The sequence below is a fragment of the Electrophorus electricus genome, chromosome 5 (genome assembly GCF_013358815.1).
Source record: "Electrophorus electricus isolate fEleEle1 chromosome 5, fEleEle1.pri, whole genome shotgun sequence".
NCBI lineage: Eukaryota > Metazoa > Chordata > Actinopteri > Gymnotiformes > Gymnotidae > Electrophorus > Electrophorus electricus.
In genome coordinates, this window is record NC_049539.1 from 10,547,596 (window position 1) to 10,567,400 (window position 19,805).

Consider the following 19,805-nt stretch of genomic DNA (forward strand, 5'->3'; position numbering starts at 1 on the left):
GTCTATCGTGTAGATTAAGTAAGCCTCCTCTTTTACATTTTCGCTCTTCTTTGTTTATGCCTTTGTTTTTGTTTTTTTTCCCCCAGAAAACTGCTAAGCGTCACGAGAAAAATAAGAAGTAGAAAGAAGATCACGTAGAATCAATTTGCCTCTCTTATTCCACATGCTATCGCTTTTCTCTTGTTGTTTTAGGAGGCACTGGGTTGGCGGGGTAAATGATGGCAATTCTCTTAGTGAGGCGCAAATAAAGTCGGAGCGGCAGAAGTAACTGTTCTCCAACGAAGCGTGCAGCTGTGCCGCGACTCCCGCTGGCAGGCGGTTTAGGTGCTGTGCTCAAGACGAAAAAGCCTAATGCCGGAAAATATCTCGACCCAGTCTGCGGAAATTGATCTACTCCTCAGGGGGAAAAATGACTGATTTTTAATCTCGTCACCGACTTTTTTCCTTTTTCTTTATATATATATATATATATATATATATATATATATATATATATATATATATATATATATATATATATTTCTAGACTGTACTGCACTGTTTATAGCCAGACCATACAACACACTTTGGCAGCCCGTCCTCATTTGCTCTGAAATAAGTCTCTCTTATACGTTGTTTCCCATCTTTCCCATCTCAGGGCTCAATATCCAAGACCATCAGATCAAATTAATGGGCTGTGTTTAGGTTGTCCCCACAAAATGTCTTTGGTCATTGCTATAGCACTCAAAATGTCAGTACCACAGGTGACACTGCTCAGTGGTCAGTGGATTTCCTGGGGCTGAACCTAAGATAGACAGAACCACAAAGGACCACAATCCAGTATGAAGCCCCCGGCCTTTGAGGTGTTACTAATAGTACAATAACTCTAATAACTCTTTGTCGTTCCTCCTCTGCACGCAAAACCATGGTCCAATCTTCGCTCGCCTCCTACCTCACCAGCTCCACTGCTCCGTCCACTTACTCCTGATTAGATTTGCGGAGACATCCACTATAGCCTTTTAAAATTAAGTGCCGACGGCCTTCAGAGTGGATTCTCTCCTGCGGCAGCCATAATGTTATGCAAATGCAATAATACGCAGATAAAGACTGTTGCTGCGTTCTGTGCTCTAGTGGTTCAAGCCCTGCCGGATCCTCCGAGCTTGTACTAATGAGGAAGGCATTATTCGGGAGTCGTTAAAGGCGCCCTCACTGACATTGCCCTCCTCTGTCGCCCACTCTGGCCATTAAAGCACTGTACACACACACACACACACACACACTTCAGAGCTGGTTCTTATCACAGGCTCCTAGTTTCTTACACATCAGAATGTCACAAAATAGAAAATTACACTCCTTTCCCACAGAGAAAATTGCTTTGGAATCGTTTGGTTATAAAGATGTCTTTTGTAAAAGCGATGAATAAACACACATATTCACACATGCATAAACACAAATGCACACACATACACACGTACCCACACACACAATTACTTGAGTTGGAAATCTCTGTCAGTTGTGGCTGCTGGCTGTTCTGACGATTTATCAGTTACATTAGAGGAATTTGTAGGAATGTGTGTGCAAGTGTATGCACACATGTGGGTGTGTTAGTATGTGTATGAGTACACAGTGTTACTTTCCTAAGTCCAGGATAATACAACAAACACAATCCATCATAATTCTGCCACTGCATTGGACTTTTTCAGAAGTGCCAGAAGGTCTTCCCTGCAGCGGTGTGGTGATGGAGCTGAGCACTTTCCAGTGGGAATGGTGTGGTGCGGTGATAGAGCTGAGCGCTCTTCATAGGTAATATTAGGGAGCAGCAGGGATGCAAAGGTGATCCGTGATTCGCTCTCGGAACTCATACCAAAACATCTTGTGTTATTTACAGGCACCACATGCATCCAGAGCTGTGATCCTATGGTTTTATTGACACATAATGGAAAGAAAATGTGAAGGAGTGACATGAAGGGAAACGGGAGACTGCGGCAAGACAGAAGAAATAAGAACGTCGGAGGTGAGCTGGAAGATGGACCTCCAGTCTCCTCCATCGGGGGCCATGTGTGTGTGACTGGCATGTTCTCTGCCATCCCTCATACCGCTTCCTCACCCTGGGGATACTAAACACCTGGGGATAGAACAGGAATAAATCCAATATAGATTGCACAGTTTCATGAGCCCCCTCCCTACCCCCCACCCCCCACCCAAACCTCCACCCCTACCCTCACACACACACACCTCCACATGCCTACCAGGTCACTCCAACCAGCTGAGATCCTAAATGTATTTCTCACTGTAAATTGGTCTGGAGTACTTCGGAGGTAGGAAAGATATCTTCCCCATGGACAGTGCAGGCCTAAATGATGCCTCTGGCTTGATCCCCTCTGGATACATGGCCATGCCCATCCCATGTAGCGATGTCCCTCTGATGCTCCATAGCACTGGACTACCAAACAGACATGACATTTTTACCACATTTCTATGGGTCGCAAAGAGAAACAAACCAAAATGTCCATATTTACCTAATTCATTCACCTCTGAACCCCCCCCCCCCACATCTCAGTCCCCATCAGCTACAGTAGGAGCAAAAGAAATATTAGAACTATACAGAGAGAGAGAGAGAGAGAGAGAGAGAGAGAGAGAGAGAGAGAGAGGAATGAAATAAATTACTTCATGTGGAGGCTGAGCTCAGAGGCAGGGGTAGTGCCGGACTAACCCAGGCAAGAGCCACCAACACAGCAATCATTACTGTCACAGCTGAACCCTAGAACAGCTATCTCAGTCCCACGCAGGAAGCTAATTTCATTTGAGATGGAGTCCCTGATGAACCACTGGGTATTATCCCTGATAAGTATCTGCTGGTTTTATAAAAGAGCTCCCCAAGGAGTCCATTTCAAGAATTTACTAACATCTCCCGGGCCTTGTTGTATTAGTCATTTAAAAGGCGACCTTTGTTTCCTAAACAAACTTTGACATTTATAAGGCATGGAAGTGTTCCTGCATTTATAACACTCGTGAAATCCACTAGATGTCAGTAAAACGCCTGTAAAAAGTGTAGGAGAATAGACACTCGGTCATTTGTTTCTGCTACTTGGCTCTTGAATACGATTTTTGATATCATTACTCAATATCATTGTAATTATTATGTTAAATAAAAACACTCATTGAATACTAATGTACAATAAGCACTAGGCCTAAATTGTTCCATTTATTAACTAAAAATATTTTTAAGAATATTTGACGTACTATTTTTTTTATTACTCATAAATATAGTTATGCTATTACAAAATAAAAACTAGGCCAACTACAATCGCTATGACATCTTTGAAAAGTAGGCTTCTTTGAAAAAATCTGACTATATTTTCCGTCGTTACGAAAACATGTTGATTAATCATTTTTTATATGAATATCTTTTAATGCCATTTGCTTCATTGTGTCGTTTTCCGAAATTTACATAAAACTCAGACAAGGTCAAATAGCAGCTAAGTCCCCAATTTACTCTAATCAACTTTCATTTGCATTGCGATATTTGTGCGCGATATTGACGCTAACTGAATAAATGGACTTCTTCAAACTCGAGGGGAGAGATTTTGATAAGCTCGTGGTAGAACAAGAATAATTTGCATGTATTACTTTGATTAACTTAATAAAGGATTGTCGTTGCCGAATACAGCCATTCGTCGTTTATTCCAATCAATAAAGGCCAACTGCACTGTCATAAATATCATTTCTTCTCCGGGGTCAGTGCACACCCAGGCAATACGGTTTTGTGCGACGCACAATGTTCTTGCTGCCTCTACAATAATGAGTTCAGGCCGAGGCACGTCCGCAAAATTGCCCCAACTCAAATCTGTGACCTTTCTCACCCGAATGTATTCTAGAAAAGCCATTCCACGCCTCGTCCTCCACAAGTCGATATGAATGGTGAATAGGCCACACAGTCGCCCCTAATCTACAAGAATGGCATGTATATGAAATGATGCGCAAAATGAAATCTTGGAAAACTTCCAAGCGGAGGACTGGCAGCCGCTATTCTGTGGTCGCGGTGCAGCTGAGATTACTCGCGAAATGAGGGGAAACATTGCTGTCAGAAAAAAAGAATGCTACGTCTGTATTTTATTTTTTTCTAGGTTAAGTCCATTTACACAAAGCATAGCTGTGCATACTTAAGCTGTTCTTTTGTAGCCTAACTTTTTATTTAAAAAATGAAATGAATGAAATCCATAGTTTATCATTTCCGTATAATCCAAGTATCCTAAACGTGCAAAGGAAACACTGCGTGTTTATAATAAGTTAGTGCTTCAATAGGTTAATGAATCACTTTTTCCACTTACCAATATTTCACTGATACTCCTCGGCATTAAAGGAGCTTTTAGAAATTTCTCTCATGGCCTGGTCGCTTTAAAAAGTACGAAATAACGTGACAATGAAACGAAAAAATAAACAGTGTTTTAGAAAAAAAAAAACGCATCCTACGAAATGAATTACCCTAAACTACTCCATTTAGGGACCTCGTATTTTAAGAGTATGCTGCATTTCACCCACCAAAAAGGTGACTCCTCAAAAAATAAAATATTACATGTAGCGTTAAAAAAACATTATTAGGACGAAGATTTTTAAATGTGCAGATACATATGCAGTTATTTTAGCACTGGCTGGGGTCAAACAGAAGGACTGACCTGACCACCAGACACGCTCCAGGAGGGTTCATTTATCTCCTGCCTCAGGGGGGCAGCAAAGTGCCCACATGGACACGAAATAATTTGTGTATCAGTTTGGACACACAATTAGTGAAAAAAAGCCTACTATATTCATGGCCATCAGTGAGTGAGTAAATAATATATGTATGCGTCTTATGCATATGAAATGCTCACGCGCTGGATTATAACAGAAGATATCAACTTTTCTAGACGCATGTTATCACTCTACAGTGGGAATGTGGTAATCGAAAGCAACTCTGAAGAATAAACAAATAAATGAGCTTTTCTGGCACTCGTGGAGTCTGGCTGAGGAGGGTTATTTGTCTCCGAGAGAAGAGTAATCTTGGGTTTAAATGTTAAGTCATCTTTTTTTTAATAAATTCAAATTATCGAGTCAGTTGAGCGAAATTAGAGTCCTTTTGTTTTTACTAAAGCATATTGCTGTTGAAAATTACGGATGATCACTCCGTTCAGGATTGCCATTGTTGTTGCGATCATCGCCTGTCATTCTAAACTTGGGCTAACAAAGTCATTAAATTGACTCCCTCGCACTCTCATTATGCGGGGTGTTAATAACCACTAATTAACTTTGCTTACGCGCGCGTCGAAAAGATCGTCTTTTGTTCGCCCTTTCAAGCAGAGCAGCATCCAATTAAGTCAAAGCAACTGGAACGAAGACGCACCGCCACTGGAGCAGAACTGTCAGCTGCGTGACTCCTAAATTCACCGCTGCGTCTAGAAAAGACATGAAGCAATTGGTCAGCCGTTGGAAAAAGCCCGTCTTGAAGCGCTTAATAACCTCCCAGGGAGCCGGCCAGCGCATGCTCTTTTTCATCGATGCAGACTGCATGTTGCATCACTAGTTTTGTTATTTGTGGGTGAAGTATCCAGTCAGTGTGCTTGGCTAGCAGTCTTAATTCAGAGAGCATGTCTATATTAAGCTAATAATGATATTGTGGGTTTTTTTCATTTTCCCCTTGGGATTCTATCAAGATAATACTTCCCTTGGGCGGGTGTTTTCTGAAATTATAGATTATCAATGCTATTTAAGATAGTTCTGAAGGACCCAAGTTCTATGACTAACAGTCATGAATAGCAATGAAATGTTCAATATGTTACCTAATCAGTTATTATCCGAAACCAATTTAAGGTCATCAGAATTTGAAAATGGACTTTCACATGAATAAAGCTTATTAAGTGGCGACCCTAATTGTTGTGAAACTCGGGTTTCTGGTGCAGTACGTGGGTAGTGTACTTACTTCCAGAAAGGCTTTCCAGGAGATGGCGCCGCTTGAACAGACGGGTATGGTCGAATCTGTCGGTCATTGGCTCCCGCAGACCAGCGCTCAGGAACGCCTCGGCTGACTTTTTGCACTAACGACAAGATATCCCTCTCAGTGCTGAAGATTGCGCCGGAAGAATTGATACCGCTCTACAAATGCTCTAAACTCGATGGAGGTGTATTCATACACCCCAGAAAAACAGTAGATTGTTGTGGAAATTATCAAGTTAGGTTGTTGTGAAAATATGACACGCAGTAGCATCGGGTAATAGAGGAGCGCGAAACTGACAGGCACCCACTAACAAGTTGCCCGCGTGTGTTGCGCTAAATAGCCTACTGAAAATTGAATATGCGAAAATTGCGCCTTTTTCAAATGTGTGCTTGTAATTAGTGCATTTAAACAAAGCGCGCATATCCTGCTGGCGGTAATAGTCCCTGACATTTCTTTTCTTGGGTTAATAACAGAGTGCGTATAAATGAATCAAATTGTGGCCCCAAATTACATAGCGACTTTAAATACGGGTCTGCATTGCGCGCCTGTTTGGGACTATGGAAAAAAGGGTTTTATATTGTTATTATTGTCATTAGTCTGTTGATCTCCTTACAAATGCCGTAGAAGTTTCACTCAATAGAGTATTTGTGACAACGTGCTCACAGATTTCCTGCATGTTTCTCAAAATTAATTTGCAACAGCTATTAAATAATTGTAAATGGCGCACGAGAATAATAGTGTGAATAATAAATACTAAATAATATCACAATCCACAAGAAAACAGTGCTACAACAATCATACTAAAGTTCGTTTTCATATAGACCTTTGATCGCAGTAGGCCTACTTTAACAACAAATTAAAATTCACCTGTGGAGACTTAAATTAAGGTCAGTAAATTTAACAGTACATTTATGTCACACGTGTAATAACGTGTGACTTTTCTGCATTTTATAATTATTTTATGCCACTCTTCTCAGATAGTAACAGAGTTGTTCGGGTCCCTATAGGCTATTGAGAGGAGAGAGTAAATTGTAGCTTGTAGAAGTTTTGGGATTGAATTCTGAAAATGATCCTTTTAACATTGATGGGTTTGAGCGAGGTCATGCCATTCACAGTAGGTTAAATAGACTTTCATTTAAAATTACATTCTCAATCTACCTCTCCAGTCTTCAGAGTCCAGCTACCTGGGGGCACCCTCGCAGCGTCCATTATCACCACCTTCAGGTATCTGGGGCTATCTGATCGCTTCAGCTATTTCAGAGAGGACCGCCAATTAGAGAGAGAGAGAGAGAGAGAGTGTGTGTGTGTGTGTGTGTGTGTGTGTGTGTGTGTGTGTGTGTGTGCGCGCGTGTGTGTGTGCCTGTCTGTCTGTCCTGTCTGTCTTTCTTCTGTCTGTCTGTTTATCTGTCTATGTTCGCCTAGCCTACCTGTGCGCCCTCGGCTTCTTCCCGTCCGGCCTTATCTGTAGGCTTCATGTGCTATGATACTAATTTTAAAATAACAATATCTGATTTCATGCAATATCTAACTAACAACATTTGAAATTTGAACTCTGATTGCAAAGAATGCGATAACTAAAATATTTAAATATATACGTATTTTTGTAATGTCAATTATCAACAATATAATATTTTAAAATCATATTATTATTATTATTATTATTCACACTCCAGTAATATAGTGGAGAAATATAAATTAAAACACGACTTAATTGTGCACAGAATAACTTTAAAGAAGGGATTCTCGACAGCATAATATTTCTTTTTATTTATGGCAAACGCTCTTATTTTAGCTCATATTAATTCGAAGCTGGAGCAGTTCATTTTATTGCTTCAGTGGCCTGATCTATCACAACATTCGGTCTGTTCACGCCGGCGAACTTTAATGGAAAAATAAAGATGCCCCTTTTTCCCCTGGGAGCCAATCAGATTGGCGATGCACGTCAATGCAACAGAATGGAGAGCAGAGCTATTGCAGCTCGGCGCATATGACATTATCGCCCGTGCTGGGATAGGGAAGAGAGACGTTTCAGACATAGAGCCAGTATAGCGCCCACTACTTCAAGCGAAACCAGCATTCGCTTAAACGACAAAAATGAGCAGTCAGTTCGACGACGATACCCATGACCGAAACGACTGCAAAAGTAAATCGCCAACTGTGCTCTCCTCGTACTGCATTGACAGCATACTCGGGAGAAGAAGCCCATGCAAAGTCAGACTACTGGGAACGCAAAGTTTACCAGCAATACCCGCCAGAGCCGACCAGGATCAGTCTTCTGACGGTAAGACATACGGACGTTCGGCAGATACATAAAGCTACTAGCTAAATTTTATAATTTTCATAAAGAACGTTGAATAACTTAATATACGCTTTCATTTGGATATAGAATCCTGTTTTAGCTCCCGAAGAGTTTAAAGGCATATCTTAGTGTTGAAACATACCACATGCAAGTTGGATTAGTTAGTAAATGTTATATTGTCTGACGAATGTAAGAACCAAACTATGTGGTCATTAGAACTGATTATTTAGGTTATTTAGATTAGAGTGAAATAAGTAAGTTTCTCTAACACAATATTAGTTGAAAATCACAAAAGATTAGAGGGAATCACTCTGTCAACTTCCTGAAGACCTCAGACCTGAGTACTTTATATATTGTTTTACTCTGATCACGGATTCCACTGGTTTCTTTTTTCAGTGTCTAGTAAAGATAACTCTTTTGACTCGGACATGCACCTGCCACCAAAACTGCGCCGGCTGTACGGCCCTGGGGGGAAATACTTGGACTCCGGCAGGGGGTTTCATGAGCATGTGGAGAAGGGAGAGAGAGAGCGGCTACTGGACCAAGCCTGCGAGAGTCTTAAAATCAGCCAGGCGCCACAAGTTAGCATTAGCCGAAGCAAGTCCTACAGAGAGAATGCATCGTTCAGCCAGAGCGAGGAGGGCCACAGCCCAGAGCACGAGGCCCAAGAGCTTGTGGAACTTAGCACGCTCAAGTTTGAAGAGGATGTGGTGAAAGAGGAGGCGTGCGGAGACGCTGGTCTGTCTCCGAAGGACGAAGAAAGCCTGCACAACGATGGGGATGTAAAAGATGGTGAAGACAGTGTGTGTCTGTCGGCAGGCAGCGATTCGGAGGAGGGGATGCTTAAACGAAAGCAAAGAAGATACAGGACTACCTTCACAAGCTATCAGCTCGAGGAACTGGAGAGGGCCTTCCAGAAAACTCACTATCCTGACGTGTTCACCAGGTATACCACCCCAGCGCAGAGGGGCGAAACCCGGCATAGTTTGTAGTGGGTGTCTAGAGACATTATTCACAGATCCAGATAGCATCTCGTTAGGTGTCATAACATCCAGACAACATCCGAACACTATAATAATGATTATTCACGAAAAGAATTGCCAACGTTACAACAGCAACAACAACAATAATAATGATGATGAAAATGACAAAAATAGTATGCGTAGAAATTATTTTAATAATTTAGGATCTATAGAAGTGTGAAAACACCGAACATAATTTAGCCTACGTATGCTAACATTTATTCATACATTTATACTTACTTAGGTATATAAATGTACTAGGCTAAAGGTTAAAGTCATAAATAAGGTAATAAAATATAAAATTCATACAACCTTATTTAAATGAATTTGTAAAGAGTTTTAGGAATTAATAACGGATTTATAAAGTGCACTGAAAATGTATTGTTGGCTTCAAGGATGAAGCAAGCAACTATTCACTTTAAAGTGAGGCGAATGCGTTTTTGCATTTTCGATTCGAAAAAAAGATTATTCTACATGTAGATATATTTCTGCATATAGTTTGTACTAATTGGTATAATTAGAAGATATTTTAAGAATATATTCAGGAAAGCAATAGTACACATATACAAATATTTCTGAGCCTGGAAGCTTTGGATACTTGCTGTTGGGTAATCAGTAGCCATATTCAACACAGTGTTAATTAATTTATTTGAATAGTTATTTAGAAATGTTATTTTCTATCGTAGGCCTATGTATGCATTGCCTGTGTGTGCATGTGTTGATGACGGCGCTGTGTATGATGGACAGAAGTGAATGCCGGTTTTACTCTAAAATATGCCTATAAATAATATTAGGCCTAAACACTAAGTAATAATAATAGTTAGAGCAATAATAATAATAATAATAATAACAATGATAATAATAATAATAATAATAATAATAATAACAATAATAATAATAACAATAATAATAATAATAATAATAATGCGAAAGAGAATGAATTATTAATTAGAATTATATTGAAATTTTTAGTCGGTAAAAATACGTCATTCAAATTGCTAATTTTGCTAGAGTTCAACATGGAATCAATAAATGAGCAGCCTAATATTAGATTTTCCTATTTAGTATATACCTAGATTCTATCTATGTACCTAGATTCTATCTATCCTCGTTCTCTATCGGGAATAATCATAGCTGCACCAAGAAAAGAAACTAATAAAAAATAATATACATTTTAAAGTTACATTTATTTTAAAGTTTTTTTAAAGCTCATAAATCGGTCGGTGTTTGTCAGGAAAATTGACGTTTTTTATTGATGCAGCTTATTTCTGGGGAAAATAATTGCCATCAATTTGCCCAGGTGTATTTGTAGCAAATGCTCAATTGCGATGTAGTACAGGCCTAGTTTGGATGTCATTATTTCAGTCATTATGTAGTTAGGCTACAGAAACGAACCTTTACAAAAAATATAAAGTTATCGGTTCGATTTTTATTTGTCCCAGATAGGTTTAATGAGTTCTCGTCAATTTCAACAACCATTTTCTGACAATGTTTAAAATTATATATATATATATATATATATATATATATATATATATATATATATATATATATATATATATATATATATATATATATATACATTATTTTTATTTTATTTTTTTTAATGTAATATCTTTGCTGGCTTTTAGAGTCGTAAGTCATTTTCCGTTGTTTCAGAGAGGAGCTCGCGATGCGTCTGGATCTGACCGAAGCTCGCGTACAAGTAAGTGCTGTTGATCATAAGGCTTCCGTAGTCTCGTTTGGCTGAATTACCAACACACTGCCTTTTCCCTACACAGAACTGCAAGCATGTGAAGGCTATCATTTATAGACCACACCTTAACGGGACATCCCCTCTATATCTATACATGACATATGATTTTTTTTTAAAGAATTTAAACATAAAAGGCCCTAGGAGGATCATTACAAGTGGACGACGTAATCGTAACTCTAAGCAATATTAGACACTGCCTTTATGTCCAGGTTACCTGTCATTATTTTGTACAGTAGGATTTTAAGACTTCTGAGAATTCTGAATTTCCCAACCGAAGTGCTACAGCTAATGGTGTATAATTTAATTTCATTCGAAAGTGGTAGTCTTTAACTTTGTTAAATGACTCCAAACGTCATGGCAAGATCTTTCCTGTTATCGAAAGTTATTACATACAATAGAACGAACATTTTAATGGCAAGTAAGCGGACGCCCCCGATTCATGAAAGCGCACTTAGCGAGAGAGCAAACACTGCTATTCCGGGGAGAAAATGGTGTTTGAATTCTCGTCGCCGGTGCGGGGGAGAGGGAGGGTGAACGGATAATGCTATTTGATTTCCCATTTTGTGATTGCAATAGACCAGCATTGATCCAATGCTTTGCACTTGGAACGAGTGAGAGACTATTAAAGGTGTTTGTCGTCCCCCCCCACCGCCCACCCCCCACCCCTATTCAAAGCGTGGCTTGCATGATCAAGCTCAACTCCCATAACCAAAGAGACAGTACAAACACATGGCTGAAACAGGGGTTATTGCCAACATAAAAAACAACAGATGTCTGTTTGGGACTGTGGATGAACAAATCACTTAATGGGCTCGATCAGGAGGTGATAAAACTCATAAATTCCCCAGGGGCCCTGCAATGCAAAAGAGTGTGAGAGGCTAGCTTGGTTCACCACACCACTGTTGACACTTCCCTTATTGCGAGTGCTTCCCCTGCAGACTCTGGCACTGCTAGCACACAGCTTGAAAGTGCCTGTGAGGATGGAAAGGTGGCAGGGCAGCCATGGGAAAGTTAAATATGCTTTCCAAAGTCACTTGCATTTTGGGGAATTTAATTTAAAGTGCACTGTTATTGAACTTCATCCAGGCTGTTATTCTGGAATCCTTTGTTAACAAGACGTAATTACCATGCTCCACCCTGTTTTTAGACAGCCTAAACCAGATTTTAATTAGCAAAGTTAGGCTAACGGACCATAAGGAAGTGAGCTTAGGGTCATTTAATTATCCCCTGAATTTATGCCTATTTGTCACCTCATTAAAGCGAGCCAAATATTGGACACGGTCTACTGTGTCAAGCTTTATGCTCAGACAAGCATACAGTGTGTCAAGCAGAATACAAATTGAGCTATCAAGTATATTGTAAGACAAATAACATAACAAATATAAAAGATTAATGCAGCATAAATTCATATAAACTTTCAAAATGCTCATTTTCTTATTGAGTATCTACAGTCATGTTAGACAATTTTAAGATGTTTCCAAGAACAGGAAAAAGTCTTTCTCCTGTAGGATGTACTATGTAATACACGTCATTTAGCGAAACCTATTCTCCATCCATAGGTGTGGTTCCAGAATCGCAGAGCAAAATGGAGGAAACGTGAGAAGGCAGGTGTTCAGACCCACCCTCCAGGTCTCCCGTTCCCTGGACCCCTCGCTGCAGCACACCCTCTGAGTCATTACCTGGATGGAGGCCCATTCCCACCTCACCCCCACCCCGCGCTGGAGTCGGCCTGGACCGCCGCGGCTGCCGCGGCTGCCGCCTTCCCGGGACTGGCCCCTCCACACAACAGCTCCACCCTCCCTCCTGCTACGCCTCTCGGCCTCGGCACTTTTCTGGGTACCGCCATGTTCCGACATCCAGCCTTCATCGGGCCCACTTTTGGCAGGTAGGCTCTACAACCAGCAGCAATAAACCAACACCAGCTAGCAACTGTAAAAAGGTCTAGCGTAGCCTCTTGGGTTAACACTTGTACTCTCATCAAAGCTGCCGAGTGCTGACCACAAACGAAGCGAAAGTGTGAGCATGTGCGTGTCTTTGTTGACCATCCTTGTCACGCCTCCCTGTGTGCCCGTGTGCCCGCCCAGGCTCTTCTCCAGCATGGGCCCTCTGACCAGCGCTTCCACGGCTGCCGCTCTTCTGCGCCAAGCCGCGCCCACGGCGGACGGTCCCCTGCAGCCTCCCGCAGGCCTGCCGGACCCGTCCTCGTCCTCCTCTTCCTCATCCTCTTCCTCCTCATCCTCCTCTTCCACGGCCGCAGACCGCCGGGCCTCCAGCATCGCTGCCCTGCGTCTCAAAGCGAAAGAACACTCGGCCCAGCTGACCCAGCTGAACATCCTGCCCGCCGGCGCCACGGGGAAGGAGGTGTGCTGAACCCTCTGCTCCCGAAAAAAAAAGGAAGAAAAAAAAAGAAAAGAAAATGAAGATTAAGAAAATAAAAACAAAGCCCTTACTGAAAAAGCATGACCAAATTCACACAGCAGCAGCACGCTGATGAGCTTTCCGAGCACTGGAGTCATAACGTGTCGTCACAGCGACCCGAACCCCCCAAACCCCCCCCCCCCCCCCACCACCGTCGGACACCCTCCCTCGATTCCTAGTTACCATACTCATAACTCGCCATTTCTCCTGAACCCCATAGTCTGCAAATGTAGCCACACTGCAATACTACTGCGACTGAGCTCTATAAAGCCATAAAGCCAATCCACCTAGGCCTGTTTTGCGGTCGCGCAAGAAATAGCGCCATCACCTCCTCTTCGAGTCACGCGAAGCTCTTTCTAGACCGGATCCAGTGTTCCAGAGCGTCAGAGGGGTCAGGATGCCAAAGGGAACTCCCATTGGCTGCCAACTATTACCGTCACTCATCCCAGGTTCCGCCCACTAAGCAGTGCGAACAGTTACATGCTATCTGTGAAGATTACTCCTCTGTGTTCATTTAAACTCTTCTGTTGATGTTGAGGGGGATAATAACAAACAATTGCTTTGTTACTTAAAAGGACAAAAGTGGAGTTCAGATTTAAATAATTGCTTGTTCATTACCCGTTAAGAGTAGCCTATTTGTATATATATATAGCACTGTAAAAATTAAGAAATGGGGGGGGGGGTCTTAAAAAAAGACGTGTACATTTGAAAACGTTTTGAAAAGATTCTCTTGATGTAGTATTGTATGAATGTTTCCAAGTAGAATGCAACCTATGTTCATTTTATGAAATCTTAGGTTTTTAGATGATTATTTATGTGCACCCTGCAGTGTGAGAGGCAGGGCAGGACGTTTTGCTGTTCAGTGAGATTATTTTGGCTTTTTGGCATGGCCAGGTAAAGGATGAATAAACACATCTGGTTAAAAGGAAACTCCAGCTTTTATTTAATAAGAATTTAAAATAAATATATAAATTTAAATTAATGTTTACACCAAATACGTTTTACGAATTTACATATTTAGGCTTATAAATTTTGTTTTCAAGATATAAACTGTATAGCATCTACAAATAATATGTCAGTAAATTTAAGGATGCTATCTAAGCAAACGGCACATTAATATAGGCCTACGGTTATATTCAAAAGCACTATATATTCTTTAACATTAACAGTGACGTAAAAACCTACCGATACACAGCGACTCTCGTTACGTTAGATGTATGAATTAAACATTAAATATTAGTCTACGTTTTTTTGCGTGTCATATGAGCGCTTTGTTTGCAAAAATATGTGCTAGTCAAGTTTGCAGTTATTCGATAATAACTACCGTGTTCATCCCAAGAGAAACATTTTATTTTGTCGTTTAATCAATTTACATTAAACAGGATTGCTTTAAAATACACGGATGCTTTAAAACATTGCGTAGATGAAAACGTAGGGAACATTTGCTTTGTGAAATATTGTCCGTGATTTTCGTAAATGCCTAAGAAAATTGGGTAAACCAATGGTTTATTAGGCTGTAGTCTATGCTTATGTTCCTTACGATGCTTCTAAACGTAGGAACTTGACAAAAGCGACGGTTTTCAATTATACAGCCATTTCGTCTGTTAACAAAACACGTTTTAAGAAGTTTTAGAGGCGCTAAATTGAACTTAACATCTGTAATACCAGCTAAGTCGAGGCGAGTCCTTTCTCATTAATGAAGTAACAACCAGTTTATCAGAATGTCTTTCTCTCGAATTCCTGATTTAATTCCCAAATCCTCTCCGCTGGATCTCACGAAAAGCGATTCCATTACTGCAATCAATGTGCTCCTTTCAGCTAAGTAATTTTCCCCCATTTGACCCGTCCATGGTGCCGAACCAAATCGCGTGAAATTACCTCTAGGATTAATTTTTCCTTTTTATTGCTAGCTCCGTTGAAAAGATTTCTCTTTCCTTGTTTTACACCCACTAATCCAACTCATTTTGACGCCACAAACAAGCAGGATCAGTGAAAATGGAAATAAAGCGAGTTGAAGATGGTTTAGGATGGGTTAGGAGGTGTGTGTGGTGTGTGTGTGTGTGTGTGGGGGGGGGGGTCTCTCACTCCAGCTGGAACAGTTCTAACTCTTCACATCATTTATTCTCACGAATATCGTGCTCCAAGGACCCCCCTGCAGACTTGTGCGAAGTCCATATTAAACATTTGACATGTCACGCATGACAAGGGCAGAATATGTTCAAAGGAGCAGTAGGCAAAAGAAACCAATTTTCTCCCCCAAACCCAGTACCTCCCCGTGAGGTAAGCACTGAGGTCTTTTTTTTTTATTTGCAGAGACCACTGGAAAGTAGCCTAGACCACGTCTGGAAGCTTTTATGAGATTTTCCAGAAATCTTTAATCTTATTGTGAGCATTATTAATGAATGGCAGTCCAATAGACTTACAATTTCTATTCTTTTTTTTCTTTTTTTTTTTAAACTGGCGACACGAAGTACGCTGGGCCATTTTCACTTAATTTAGTGTAGGTTGGTAGCATATACTGGGTCAAAACAGGGATGGTGCCCTTTTTGATTGAACGCCCCTACCTATAGCGCAAAGACAATTTCAGATTATATCTATTTTTTAATCATTCTTACTACACAGGAATTCCCAACAAATCCTCCGCTACTTATCCAGTCCAAACTGTCTTACCGTGCCAGGATAACGTACTACAATTCATTGTAAATCTCACGTCGACTCCCCCCTTTTTATACTTGATTGTAAATTCTCGAGCTGAGTTTCAACCACGAGCGAATAATCACATGCTTCTCCATCCGGACACGGCTCGAGACACCAGGGGTAGAGCACTAAAGGCGCTTTGATGAGCCTCTCGTCTCCCTTTGCAGTCGTGGAGGAGAAATCACGGTGAAAAGGCTGAATGGCGGGCCACTAGCACTCTGTCCCCTTTTGCTGTGCCTTAATTCCCCCGTCTCTTTTACTCTCATCCAATTAGTTCGGTGTATTAAGCGGTTTATCATCTCATAGCCCGCTATTCAGAGAAACAAGGGGAGCACTTTGCAATGGGACCGGCTTTCCTTTTGACACCCACGGGTACTCACATATTCCGCAGGGCTATGAATAATGGGGAGAGAATGGAACACTAATTCCCTCATCAAAGAGAACCTTGTCCACCGCTTTGCTCAACACCACCATTCTGGTCAAAAAGACAGGCAATAAAGCTTAGCATAACAAAAACGAATCATTCTTATTAGCTTAGCGGGGAAATTAATGCAAAGCTTCATCGCCATTGAGTGCCGCAGTTTGAAAACAGCCACCGCTGGCATGATAATGCTTTGCCCGGAGTTAGAGGAATGCCTCATTGAAACCTGAGACCATGCATTGATGACTTAATCTTGTAAAGTGCGATAAAAATCCATTGAGTAACCTAACTAGTCCCACAGTTAAGTATTTTGCTCGGCGCACAGCAGATGTGATATAATAAATATATAAATTTACTTAACCGGCAACACAGGCCTCCACACATACGCTGTCGATCACACTCCGGACTAAACCGAGGGCATAAAGCGACTCTTAAGTGTACAATCTCTTAGGTCGGTGCCATTAGTGGCTGTCGTCTAAAGTGATTTTTCAAGCACGGTATTTATGGAAATTGGCATTTACAATGATGAAATGGTGTAAGAAAAATCATCATTCACCTGTCATTATAAACACATGGAACAAGCGAGTGAGGCGAGCACCATTTTTAACACCGCCGCCACTGCGGCATTCAGTGACTCGCGCTTCTCTTTTTCATGTCTTAAGCGCGTGCTTGGGAGAATAGTTACCAGTTTTTGCCTAGAATATAACGGTCATCTGCATGGAAAAGTTTAATACCTGGAGGAGGGGGAGGGAAAGCACGAAACCTGTAACTGTCACTTTATTCTACTTTTGGTATAAAAACACAATTAGCAAACTTTAATCATACATTTAATTAAGTACATTTTGCACAAGCATGGAAAAAAAGACATACAAAAGAAATCTAATATCAGAAATAGAAACCATATAGTAGCCCAAATTGCTCAAATTCTGATAAAATAGCTGTTCAAAACACAGACTAAAGTAATCTCAATCCTCTAAACCGGGCACTTAAATTCGGACTGTTTTATAGGTGCCCCAAGTGTCAGGGGAGGCCCAGTTCAAACAAGCGTCCAATCACTTCCGACTACAGAAATCACTGGCCAAGTCTGTATCATTGGCTAATTGCCACACTGTCAAGAACCAGTGGTGGCAGAGAAGTTACTACCCCCCTGATTGTTACCTCCAAATTCCCACCTCTGTGTGTGGCGGGTGGGGGCCAGTGGTGTCTAAGGGTCTATAAGGCCCTCTTCTCATCCATTTTACCACCGAATCGAGATCGATTAAAGACCTGGCTGTGCAATGTGGTGGCTAAATGGATTTGATGAGAGTCAGGTCAGTGTGAGTGACAGGCGGTCAATCAAGGCAGTGCTTGATGGCCGCACGCAGCAGCACCGTCATCTCACCTGACCTCTGACCTTAATTCACGCTGCACAAAAAGGCCATGGACAGCGGTTTCAGGGAGCCAAGACCCAAACAGCAGAGTTGTCAGGAATTCAGGGGAAAACTAGAACATGGCAACTCAATATATTACAAAGTCACTATATACACACTCACTCGCAGAAAACAGAATGAGAGAGAAAGAAAAAACAAAAACAAACAAGGGCATAAAATCGAGAAAAAAAACAAAAAACAAAAACAAACAACAAAAAAAACACAGTAAAATCAAAAACCTCTCTGGAGCTTTGTGGGACCCTCTGATGGAAAGCCGACCGATTTAACTGCCCACCTCACCCAGAACGAGTGTGGTAGAACAGTCACTTCAGCACTGTGAAGGCCTGGAAGAGCTTGGCGAGGTTGACCTCCGAGTAGCTGCTGGACGTCAGGATACGGTCCACCACCCCCTTGAGCCTCCTATACACCTCCTTCACCTCCTTCTCTTCAATCCAGGATCTCACCTTTTCTGTGGACAGATGTGCAGGTTAGTGCTTTAACGACACCAGTCAGGACTGTTGAACAGGAGGCCGAATACGCACTGTGAATGACGAATCAGCAGGTAATGACATGCCAATGGTTTCACTTAAGATCATTTTAATAAGGCAGATTTTTCAAAGACTGGATCCATTTACTTTGTGACACCGAGGGCCAAGCATCATCTCTCACCAACCCTTTCGCTCCAACCAAGCCCACCTCCTTGGATTTCTAACACCCCACCCTACGGTACTTGTTTCCTTACCAGCCTTAATCAACTTCAAGTCCTTGTTTTAACGAACGGAGACAGTGAATCACATGCACACAGCATGCTACACTGCGACACACAAAAAGTAGCTTACTGCTAATTGGATAAACTACCCAGCTCACATACCATTGGTAATTGCGAGATATTCCATTGCATAGCTGAGCATGACTAGTTGAAATGCATCCAAAAACAAAAACCCACTTGGAGTGCTTGTGGCTTGCCTTAATTAAACTGCATTCCAAGTAGAGAATATTTTATGAACCAAAAAAAGGCCCACATGGCAAAAATTTGGCCAAGTGCCAGAGAATGTTAAGCTGTGAATGACAAAATAGGCTCCTGATAAATACCCAAACAAGCTTTTAAGTCTGGCTGGCACAGTACGTTGCCACTACATTTTCAATAGCAGTATCCTCCGATGATGTCTTCTGAGAGAAAGACAAATAAACTGGTTACTCTAAATGCTGACACTTATCGAGAGCTCGGACTGCTGCTGGAGTCTCAATCCCCGCCCCCTCGACCCCAAAAAAGGTCTTCAGAAAATGGGCCCTTTTCTTACATTAACTGAGAAAACCCAGCTATGGTAATATACCGACATAACAGATTCAATATGTTGCCGCACGAACAAGCAGAGCGAGGAAAACCTGAAGGAGAGCAAGCTGGCCCAACGATGGGCAAGGCTCGGGGGAGTAACCCCTGTGGAGTCGAAGCAGGGGTGAAAAATCGTGGGTTATAATATCGAGCTCGGCTCTTGGACAGAGGCTTGGAGAGGTTTATCAAGTATCATTTCGAACGAAAACCTCAAAGAATCGATGAGGCTGCAGTAATCCGCTGCCGGCGCAGGCGGCGTGGCGCTTTCGAGGGGCGAGGTGTCTGCTGAAGCCCAGAGGCTAAATAGACGGCGCGGCCGGGGAGCGGCGAGGTCAGGCAATCGGGTCGATATCCTAGGTCATTTATCCCCACAGGAGGGCCTTCAATAACGGAGAGATTATGATGGAGGAGCCATTGGCAGGCTGGCAGGACTGAACCGGAATTGCAGGCCAAGTCAAAGCCTTTAACCAAAGTCTTTTGTAAAGGCAAGTCTTTGCCAA

The 19,805-nt window shown here is 41.7% G+C and overlaps 2 protein-coding genes across 2 annotated transcripts in view; one reads left to right on the forward strand and one right to left on the reverse strand.

Annotated features, from left to right (window-relative positions):
• The first annotated feature begins 7,933 nt into the window (after nucleotides 1–7,933).
• Nucleotides 7,934–13,583, forward strand: arxa (aristaless related homeobox a). The gene is made up of 5 exons (XM_027004403.2): nucleotides 7,934–8,231; nucleotides 8,646–9,195; nucleotides 10,931–10,976; nucleotides 12,587–12,912; nucleotides 13,112–13,583. Exons 1-5 carry the CDS (start codon nucleotides 8,045–8,047, stop codon nucleotides 13,395–13,397), a joined length of 1,395 nt encoding a protein of 464 aa, XP_026860204.2. The 5' UTR covers nucleotides 7,934–8,044; the 3' UTR covers nucleotides 13,398–13,583.
• A 3,790-nt stretch (nucleotides 13,584–17,373) lies between these two features.
• Nucleotides 17,374–19,805, reverse strand: part of pola1 (polymerase (DNA directed), alpha 1) — a 38,889-nt gene continuing 36,457 nt past the window's right edge. Inside the window, exon 37 of the mRNA XM_035526698.1 lies at nucleotides 17,374–18,441. Within this exon, the coding sequence (XP_035382591.1) occupies nucleotides 18,296–18,441 (146 nt within the window). The 3' untranslated portion in view covers nucleotides 17,374–18,295. The remainder of the gene's footprint in view (nucleotides 18,442–19,805) is intronic.